At 32.2% G+C, this 10,628-nt stretch overlaps 2 protein-coding genes across 2 annotated transcripts; both read left to right on the top strand.

Annotated features, from left to right (window-relative positions):
• The first annotated feature begins 632 nt into the window (after positions 1 to 632).
• On the top strand, positions 633 to 3,634 carry LOC105129306 (very-long-chain 3-oxoacyl-CoA reductase-like protein At1g24470). Its single transcript, XM_011031296.1, has 4 exons — positions 633 to 1,037; positions 1,090 to 1,374; positions 2,397 to 2,466; positions 3,219 to 3,634. The coding sequence occupies exons 1-4, from the start codon at positions 682 to 684 to the stop codon at positions 3,468 to 3,470; spliced, it is 963 nt and encodes a 320-aa protein (XP_011029598.1). The 5' UTR covers positions 633 to 681; the 3' UTR covers positions 3,471 to 3,634.
• A 2,428-nt stretch (positions 3,635 to 6,062) lies between these two features.
• Positions 6,063 to 10,026, top strand: LOC105129305 (very-long-chain 3-oxoacyl-CoA reductase 1-like). Its single transcript, XM_011031295.1, has 3 exons — positions 6,063 to 6,840; positions 6,953 to 7,022; positions 9,644 to 10,026. The coding sequence occupies exons 1-3, from the start codon at positions 6,206 to 6,208 to the stop codon at positions 9,896 to 9,898; spliced, it is 960 nt and encodes a 319-aa protein (XP_011029597.1). The 5' UTR covers positions 6,063 to 6,205; the 3' UTR covers positions 9,899 to 10,026.
• Positions 10,027 to 10,628: the final 602 nt, after the last annotated feature.

Genomic DNA, 10,628 nt, shown 5'->3' with positions numbered 1-10,628 from the left:
TTATTATCTTGCAACCTAAAAGAGTCTGTTAGAACTTATTATGATGGGAACAACCAAGTTATTATTAGGTTCATGTATATTTTCTATTATTCAATAATTTCCTTGTATTGAAAAGTTTTATTATGAGACTTTATATCATTAATTTATTGATTTATATTATATATATCTCTCATTTTATTTAAATCATTCATTAATTATAATATTGTTAACTTACTTTATTAGATTTTAATTTAATTTCTTGACTGTAATTATTAATATATAATTAATTAAAAAAGTATTTTTAATTTTAAAATCCAAATTTAAAATCTTAATCTCTTAGTGATCTTTTTGATCTCTAATGATGATTTTCTTTAAATCAGAATCTCTTAAATGATTTTTTTATCTAGTTTCCTGCTTTGTTGTAAGCAAACATAGATTAAAAAGAGAGGGGGGGGGAAACTTAACATGATAAACTTAAGAAAGTGGAAAAAAACTTAACATGATAAACTTAAGAAAGTGTCTTTGGAAAATATTTCAGACAAACAAACCGAGTCCTCATTCCCAAATGTTCATCGCTAATTCATACATCACTTTCAATACCAGGGACCAGCCAAAAATCCTCATACGTGTTTAAATTCTTAGGAAATATATAGACATGCAGACTCTCTCATCAAGAGTTCTTGAAAAGTGAAAAAAAAAAAAATGGTCTCAGCATGGATCAACCACCTCCTAACGCAGCCCATGTGGCTTATTCTTGTCTCTTCACTTGGTTTCCTCTCCTTCCTCAAAACCTCAACCTCTCTTCTCAAGTGGGTGTATGCAACGTTTCTCAGACCAAAAAACAATCTCAAAGACTATGGCTCGTGGGCTCTAATCACCGGAGCCACAGAAGGCATAGGCAAAGCCTTTGCTCACCAGCTAGCTCAAAAGGATCTAAACCTAATATTAGTCGGTAGAAACCCCACCAAGCTCGAAACAGTCTCGAGTGAAATCCAAGCTGGGCATCCAGGCACCAAGATTAAGACTGTGGTGTTTGATTTTTCAAGCAAAGCCTCAGCCGGTGTCCAGTCAGAGGGGCTGGATGTTGGTGTGCTGATAAATAACTTGGGCTGGTGTCCAGTCGATAATACAGAAGGCCATAGAGGGGCTAGATGTTGGTGTGCTGATAAATAACTTGGGAATCACGTACCCTGCAGCCAGTTTTTTCCACGAGGTGGATGAGAAAGTTTGGATGGATATTGCTCGAGTAAATCTGGCGGGCACTAGTAGGGTTACTAAAGCAGTGTTGCCAGGGATGATCAAGAGGAAAAGAGGTGCCATTATTAATATTGGCTCTGGAGCTGCTAGTGCCATGCCTTCACATCATCTCTTCACCATCTATGCTGCTACTAAAGCGTGAGCATATATGCCATAAGCATCGATAATCCCTTTTCTTTTTCCAGTACTGATTTTCAATTTCAAACACAAAATTTTATTTTTTCTACTCTGTCTTTTGATTTTGATAATAAGCATTCAAGGGGAGGAAAAAAACAAACTAACGAGATTTAAAAGGGAAGCCTTGAATTAATGTATAAAACAAGCTACTATAGATAATAAAAAAATTAAAGTTTGATTAAGCGACTAAATAGTTAATTAAGGGCAGCACATAAAATTAAAAAAAGAAATACTCCTATGAACTTTAATTGCTTCATTCATTTGATGGCTTCTAGTGATAGAGAATAGAAAAACAAGGAAGCAATTTTTATGTGTACTTTTGAGGTTGGCCAAATTTGGAGGTTTGGTAGCTAGGTTTAGTGTATTAATTAAAAAGATTATTAATTTACTTCAACCACCCATAATTATAATACAATTAAGAACTAAAACTATAAACATATTTATTAGAGAAATAGGAAAATAAACATGATAAGTTTAAAATAAGTTTATATCATTTTAAAATAAAAAATATATAATTTTTTTTATCTCGGTATAGTAATTAAATGCTACTTAAAATCAAGTGCTTGGCTGAAATCAAATGGGTTGCCATCCTTGGTATTTTTTATTTTTTTCTCACATGGATTTATTTGCTTAAATCAAATGAAGTATGATTATATATACCAAGTAATTATATTTATAGCAAGTTTATAATGTCTAGTTTATTATTTAATTTAAAAGTGCATAATGTAATTGTTTTTATTGGAAAGAATATGTCTACATAATTATAGTCACATATTCCAGCAAGTAAATTCCAAAAGTATTCTAAGTACGTAGTTATGATATAAAAAAATATTTTGAAAAAAAATATATTAATAATGAAAATCTAAGTGAAATAGATAGATTTATTTAATGGATAGAGAAATTAGATTTATTAGAATTTAATGGGCTGTTCAATTATTAATAATGACCTAACTGATATTTTTTGAGCTGCTGAGTCCTTGCAGATACATTGATCAATTATCAAGATGTTTATACGTGGAGTACAAACGCTGTGGAATTCATGTACAGTGTCAGGTATTACAGTTTCCATCTCTGTGTATCGCCATAACTTTTTACTACCATACTTGTCTTTCTGGTTATAAATCAAAGTAAAGTGTAATAACTACATTAAATTTTCTGAATGAAGAAACTAAATGTCACTCCAACTACTAAGATGCTTCTTTGATATTGTAATAATTTCTGTTTTTTCTCTAAAAAAATATTAAATTGTTTTTCTTGTGAAAAAAAATAAATTAATATTTTTCAAAGTATTTTTATGATTTTTAATGTGTCAAATACTAAAATCTAAAAAAGCATAATTTTGATAAGTTTTCAATTGAAAAAATAAGCTATCTTGTTATTAATGTACAAACATTACATTTTATGAAGAAATAATAGTATTAAGATACTCATTTGACATTGTAGTAATTTTTTATTTTTTAAAAAAATAAATTATTTATCATGTAAATAATATTAAATTAATGTAGTTTTAGGTATTTTTATGATTTTTAACCGCTTGATACCAAAAAAATTTTAAAAATATTATTTTAATATATTTTTAATTGAAAAAAAATACCTAATGTTAATATATACTCGTCACTTCGACTATTAACATCTTGATACGTTCGCTTAATGAAAAAAATACAAAGAACAAAGGGAAGGTTTCCCATAAATTTTGATTTCATCAAAAACCTTTGTTTTATGACATATTGATGGTGGGATACGAAAAAAGGAGGAGGTAATATTCATGATGAACATACCTAATGTAATCAAGGCGCCGTACACAGGTACCGCTATATGTTGCAACAAAAATGACTTCAAGAGTAGCTTCGATTCAGAAACCATCCTTGTTCATACCATCACCAGAAGCTTACGCCAAGGCTGCGATTGGCCGAATAGGCTATGAAGCACGGTGTGCTCCCTACTGGGCTCACTCGTTTCAATGGTGGTTGGCTTGCTTGCTTCCCGAGCGCGTTCTTGATGCCTGGCGTCTCTCTGTTGGTATCCACCGAAGAGGAAAGCTCACAGCACGAGTCTGAGGAAATTTGCAGCTAGTCTATCCTTGATGGGGTTTTATGCTGTTTTAAAAACTTCTCTTATTCATGTTTCTTTTTCAATTATGCATGCTTTCAGAAATCATTAGATTTATTTCTAAAATCTAAAATCCCATAAATACCAGCAAGTTATCAGTCAATTCAACCTCCGTTATCGATTTTGGGGTCAATTAGTCGAATTAGAATGAAGGGGGAGAGAAGAATTTTCTGCACAAGTTGGGGAAAAAATTAAGGTGTCTTTTCCAACGACGCGGCGTTTTTGGAGCGGTGAGCTAGAATGTTTTTTTTTTTTTAATGTTTTTTTTAAAAAATAAATTAAAATAAATTATTTTTTAATTTTTATAGAATAAATTAAAATTATTAAAAAATATTTTAAAAAACCAATTTAATATATTTTTTAGTGAATCAATGTACATCAAAGGCTTAATACAAATCAATTTGTGTTGTGTAAACAGACTATTTATTTTTTGTTTTTAAATTAATATAGATATTTATATTAACTTGTGTATAAGTTAACTAATCTTATGAATTAAAATTAATATAGATATTGTGTATAAGTTAACTAATCTTATGAATTTTAAAATGAATAATTATAAAATTTTTAATAAATATTATATTAACAATCATATTATTCAAACTTAAAATTATAAAAAAACGAATTTTTTAATTTCAAATCTCCCAAGTTGTTGAATATGTTTACTCCTCGACAAGGGGAGGACCTATGATAGGTACTTCCTCAAGATCAGGGAGATTAATTTTCATCGGAAACAACCTCACCATAAATGTAGTTATAACAACTCACCTCATTCGCGCCTCTCCCGTTGATGGGATCAAGAGGTTTTTTTTCTTTTAATATCAAGAAAGTACAGAACAAAAATTAAATGTGCATTTAATAAAATAAATAGATTGACATATTTAATATTGAAATGTTTAGTTTTTTTATTTAATAGAATGTCATGACAAATTTAACCAAAAAAGTAACTTATACTCTACTTAAACAAAATTTATGGCATTTGTAATATATATTCTCCATGTAAATATGGAGGATGATTTATATATTTATTTTTGATGATATATATATTATTGTAATTAAAGTTTTGGTGTATTCTAATTTTATTTTATTTTATTTTTATCCTCACTTTACTTAATATTTTTTATTGGATGTTGTTAGGTAACAAACTATAAAAGTCATATTCTTTAACATGATGTACACAAATTCAAAGATAGAGTAGAAAATTTTCCTATCCTGAGCTATAATATAAATATATATAAATTATTTTTTAAAATTAATCATTCATCTGGATATATAAATTTGCTAGGTTAACAGTAAAACTTTAATTCAAATACATAATATAAAATATATAAAAAATAAAATTTAAAGTATATAAAATTTAAAATAAAAATAAATTATACTATTAAAGTTGCATTCTTCAATATTTTGTAAAATATAATTCATTTATAATCGAATCCAAATCAATATCTTTAACAAGCTCTTGTTCAATGTAAATCATTAAAAAATCTGTTAGGAACTCCTCTTTCATTTTATTGCAAATTACAATTTTAACATGTTTCACTATCCTATTACTGAATTTAGAGTTTAATTCTTCCAACTGAAAATATATTATTGGGTTAAATATATCATGATGATAATGTTGGTAAATTGTCACTGAACCTTATTATTAATATGAATGATCTGTAGTTTTTTTAATACAAAGTATTCATATGTGATATGTCAATTTCATATTTTGTGCAAACAAATTGCACATTTCCAGTAAAAAGATCAAATCCAACATCTCTCAAAGTTCGAAGTAATGCTTTAGTAATTGTTATAAAATCCATTACATTTAAGATGTTAAGAGATTTTTATTGCAAAACTCGACAAAGTAAATCAGTAATTCGTATTATTTTATACATAAAATATAAAATAAATATAAATTCAAAAGATTTCATCATAATTAAACAACTATCAGTTATTCATGCAGAATTATAAGATCCTTCCTGAACCATACTTACAAGCACAATAATAATTATATTATATATATTTATCAAGCTGTAAATAGAATTAAAATGAAAGCTTCAATGAATAATTTTACTTTGATGTAAATTACTGATTTGATAGGTGGCCTCGTATGATAAATTCTATTATTTTTTTAATTTTTTTAATATGTTATTTTATCAGTATATTTTTTTAAAAATATGCTAAAAACAAAAAATAGCACAAAAATTATTCACGATAAATTGTATCCCAGGTTTTCAGAATTGACATCACAGTGTCACATAGGCGCACCCGTCAGACGAGCATCGAAGAACCAAAAAAGGAGGAACAGGAGACAAGAATCTTGAACAAGGAAGGCCTTTGGCAGTTGTCACAACGAAGCCATGTTGTGAATGAACGTCACCATAAGTAGTTAATGGGGCGGTTTTCATCTCATCTACTTCACCACACTCCGTTCAGCCACCTTTCGCTTTCTCCATCAAATCTTAGTTAATTCCCCCGTTCATCTGTCTGTTCTCGCCTAACTTATCTTCTGCCACTCGCTTTTTCCTCTCACACTCGCGCCCTGTTTTCCTCGTTAGCTCCGCTTTTAAATCCAAAAATTCTGCAGTGTTAACATTAACAGAAGCTTCCCTACCTTTCTTTCTCCTTCTTTCTTCATAGCATTCTATTATTTAAGTCTTCATCAAATACCACGTCTCGGATCCAAAAGCATAACTAAAGAATGGGTCTCCGTTTCATGGACCAGCTCAAAGATCAGCCTTTATGGCTTCTTCTGCTCTTCACTTTGGGTTCTCTTTCACTTCTGAAATTCCTTTCCGCTACTCTCAAATGGGTCTACGTTAGTTTCCTCAGACCTGCCAAGAATCTCAAGAAATATGGGTCATGGGCTCTCGTTACTGGGCCCACTGACGGTATTGGCAAGGGATTCTCTTTCCAATTGGCTCGAAAGGGTCTCAATCTAGTCCTGGTGGGCAGGAATCCTGATAAACTCAAAGACGTGTCAAGTTCTATTCAATCCAGATACAGTAATGTTCAGATCAAGAACGTTGTTGTTGATTTCAGCGGCGATGTTGACGAGGGTGTTCAAAAGATCAAGGAGACTATTGAAGGATTGGATGTTGGTGTCTTGATTAATAATGTTGGGGTTTCTTATCCTTATGCGAGGTTCTTTCATGAGGTTGATGAGGGGTTGTTGAAGAATTTGATTAAAGTGAACGTGGAAGGCACTACCAAAGTTACGCAAGTTGTTTTGCATGGGATGTTGAAGAAGAAAGGTGCTATTGTTAATATTGGTTCTGGTGCTGCCATTGTTATTCCTTCTGATCCTCTTTATGCTGTTTATGCTGCTACTAAAGCGTAAGCCTCTCTTCTTATTTTTCGTCGTGATTTATTTATAAGGATCTAATTTGTGGAGATTTGGAGCAGGTTGCTATTAGTTTTCATTTATTTAATCTGTGTATTTTATCAGGTACATTGATCAATTCTCAAGATGCCTTTATGTTGAATACAAGAAAAGTGGGATTGATGTGCAGTGTCAGGTACTGTGCTTCTCCATACTATACAATGCTCTGCTGCTCTCAATACTAATCCTGATCTGCATGTAATAGATTTAGTTTACACTGATGTTCTGGTCAATCTGTGATTATGTCTGAATGAATGTGCTTATGTGATCGCATCTGAAATTTGGAATATAAATGGTGACGAAATTTCTTTCTATTTAAAAATTATTAATAAAAATAATAAATTTTTCGTATTTTATTTTTTTAAAATAGGAAGATTTTATTAAAGAAATCCTGATTTAATATTATTGTTATTAAAAATTTTAATTGATCAACAAAATTTTTTTGGTATAAAACTGGTTATATAAAAAAAAAAAGATATTATCAAATCTTAAATTATGAACCAATTATATTATTAATTCTATTTTAAATTATTAAAAATTTATTTGTTTATATTATGATAATTTGATTGTAATATTTATTATTTTAATTAAATATTTAATTATCTATGCTTTCTATTCTAGTATTAATAAATATTATATAATATTTTTAACTCTATTTCAGTAAATAAACTATTAAAATAATTTAAATCAATGCATGTAATTTTTTCTTGGGGTCTGACCAAACCTATAAAGACTGTGCTAGACTCAGCAGATCCAGCCCAATCACTCAGTAACACGCGTGAAAAGCTTCACGCACGCTCAGCACGGTGGGAGTAATTTAAACTGCAAGTGCACAGTGCCTGTGTAATTAAAATGGAAAGAGAGGGAAAGATGCAAACTTACCTGGTGCAGCTGTGGGCTGAAGACGAAGACGATGTTGATGACCGGTTAGCTCTGGCCGGACGATGTCTTCTCCCTTCTCGTTTCGTGTCTGTCTCTTACTTTTTTTCCTGGGTTTTTTTCTGGTCTTCTTCTGTCCCCTGTGTTGTTGCTATTCCTTCGTCCCCTGCGTCTGTCCTCTAGTGTTTTCTCTTCTGGAAAAGCTCCCCCAGTTCCTTTGAATTTCCTTTGTTTGCGTCTTGCCGTGTGTAATCTTCCAGTGTCTTACCTCGTTGGTTTCCCCTTTTCTGTGGCCTTCTCTGGCTTTTATAAAGCCAGAGAATGGCCTCTGTTCATGTATTCGTGCCTCACGATCGTGAGGCAGGAACGCCCCTGTTTCTTTGAGAAGAAACAGGGGAATAACAGTCCTGTTATTGCAGGACTGTTCAACGTGGCCTCTGGAAGAAAATGGGCAGCTGAGGAGACATTCATGGGAGACGTGGTCCAAAACGGTTTTGGTTTCCTGTTGAATCGGTCCCTGGTCTGGAGAAGGTGATGATGAATAGTGGTTCAAGACGGCGCCGTTTGTGTCTCTGGAAATGGCTATTTTCAACGTGGCCCCTGAACTTATGAAATTTAACAATTGGATCCCTGATTTTATTAATTAAACAATATCAAGTTCAATTAAGTCCCCAAACTTCCCATTCTTCTAATGTCTGACCAAATTTACCCCCAAATTTATAATTCAATCCTCAAACTTCAAATTTGTGTGGTCTAGACTCAATTCTCAAATATTTTTTATTCATTCATTTTCTATCTTATTATTTTATTTTATTTTTGAAAATTCAAAATCTGGATTATGATCAATTTCTATGCAAGCTGATGCTCTATTTTGTCAAAAAGAAAGATCATGATTGAATTTTATAATACAGTTGTTGGGTAGAGGCCATCTTTCTTTCGTTTTCATGACAAAATTATAGATACACAAATGCTTTCGTGCACTTCATGGTTTTAACTACTTTTTTTTTCTTCGTGTGTTGTTGGCTCTGCTGAATGCCTTAGTGTTATAAACCTGATTAATGTACCTATCATTATCAGCTTAAGATGAACTTATCATGTGGAAATGCTGTATATATGCCATGCTAATCATATTTTTCTATCCAACATTGCACATAATTTTTCTTCTTCTTCTTTTGATGCTCGTGTCTTTTGAATTCTTCCTTGGATTCTACACATTTGTCTGAATTGGCTGGTATAATTATGAGAGAAGCGGTAGAGTTTTAGATGTGAGACGATACTAGAACATACTGCTAATTGAATTCATGTTTTCTGACTTAAAGCTGGCAAGTGATGATGTGAGGAAACGTCAATGAGATGGCTATTTGCTCGGTAAACACACAGACAACTCTAGCCGAGGAATCATAACCAAAGCATACTGAAAAGCCTACACCTTATTGCATGTAGGAAAAAATAACCAAATAGATGTTTGTCAAGCTAGTATAGAGTAGCCAACAGTACTGTGGCCACCCCACATGCAAGAGAGCTACCGTCTGGTCAACCATTCTTAAAGTTGCGAGTTTGATAACTGACAAGGCTTTAGCTTTGAGTATTTGAATCACCAAGCCTTGCCTATCTGATGTCTGTGATCTGTGTGCCCTTTCTGACCATACCAGTCATCTTGCAAATAATTTTTTTTCTTTTCTTTTGTGCTTATCAAGAGAGATGCAGGTCTCCCATCTTGAGTTTTAGTCTCTTGATTTGCATAAATATCTCAAGTATAATTTCAGATCTTAATCAGGTAGAATGATAAACATTCTGCTTACTATCAGGTATTGGTTTAAGCATCCGATTTTCTTTGTTTTATGCTTCTTTGATCAATCTAGGTTTTTCTTGATGCAGGTTCCGCTTTACGTGGCAACAAAGATGGCATCAATAAGGAGATCTTCCTTTTGGGTTCCATCAGCAGATGGTTATGCCCGGGCAGGTCTGCGTGCCATAGGCTATGAACCTCGCTGCACACCTTACTGGCCCCATTCCCTTCTCTGGGGTTTGATACAATTGTTGCCAGAATCAATTGTTGATTTCTGGAGACTGAGTTTTTGCCTCGCGATTCGAAAGAAGGGACAACTTAAAGATTCCAGGAAGATGGAATGAACAGTATAAGCTCAACTTTGGTTAGCTTGGGAATTTGGTCTGTGGATTAAACTTTCAGGATGCTGATCGTGTACTTATCATTTGAAGTCACAAAAATAAAAATAAACACGCCACTTTATTGATTAATTTACAGTTATAATTAATTAGATATATGAAATTAAATTACTATGATTATTCATTTTCTTTCTATTTCAATGTTAATTATGGCTACTTATCCCCCATTAAGTTACCTGCACTTTGTCTGCATGTTACATTTATTAATTTTAATATGCTTTTAAATATAGAAAAGTTCACATGCTGCGGTAGACTGTTTATCCTTTAAAAATTCTCATAATCAAGAAATCCCTGGAGGGAGTTCGTCTACTGAAGATGTATAGGGATAGAATGTACGTGGAAGTTAACCCAAAGGGTTTCAGCAAAGAACCTGATGCAGCACCTGTTCCTGTCCAGGGAGTAACAATTTCAGAGTCTTGAGCTTTCTCTGTGAAGGAAAAACATATGTCGATCCTGTCCAAGAAGATGAAAGCCCCTCTTTACTAGGTGAGTCCCAAGGAGTGTGCCCGCTTATCTTAAACGTTCATGTTCTGTTTCTCTTCAATTGACAAAAAGGAGAAAAGCGTGAAGACATGCATTGATGTTTATTCATGGTGATCTCTTGTGGACATTGATACGAGTCACACAGAGACCACCAACGCAAAAGTGGATATACGATTTATTTTCTATTGGGAAA

This window comes from Populus euphratica, unplaced genomic scaffold (assembly GCF_000495115.2).
Source record: "Populus euphratica unplaced genomic scaffold, PopEup_1.0 scaffold18.1, whole genome shotgun sequence".
Taxonomy (NCBI): Eukaryota; Viridiplantae; Streptophyta; class Magnoliopsida; order Malpighiales; family Salicaceae; genus Populus; species Populus euphratica.
The sequence above is the reverse complement of the archived record's forward strand: the minus strand, read 5'-3'. Positions and strand labels throughout refer to the sequence as shown.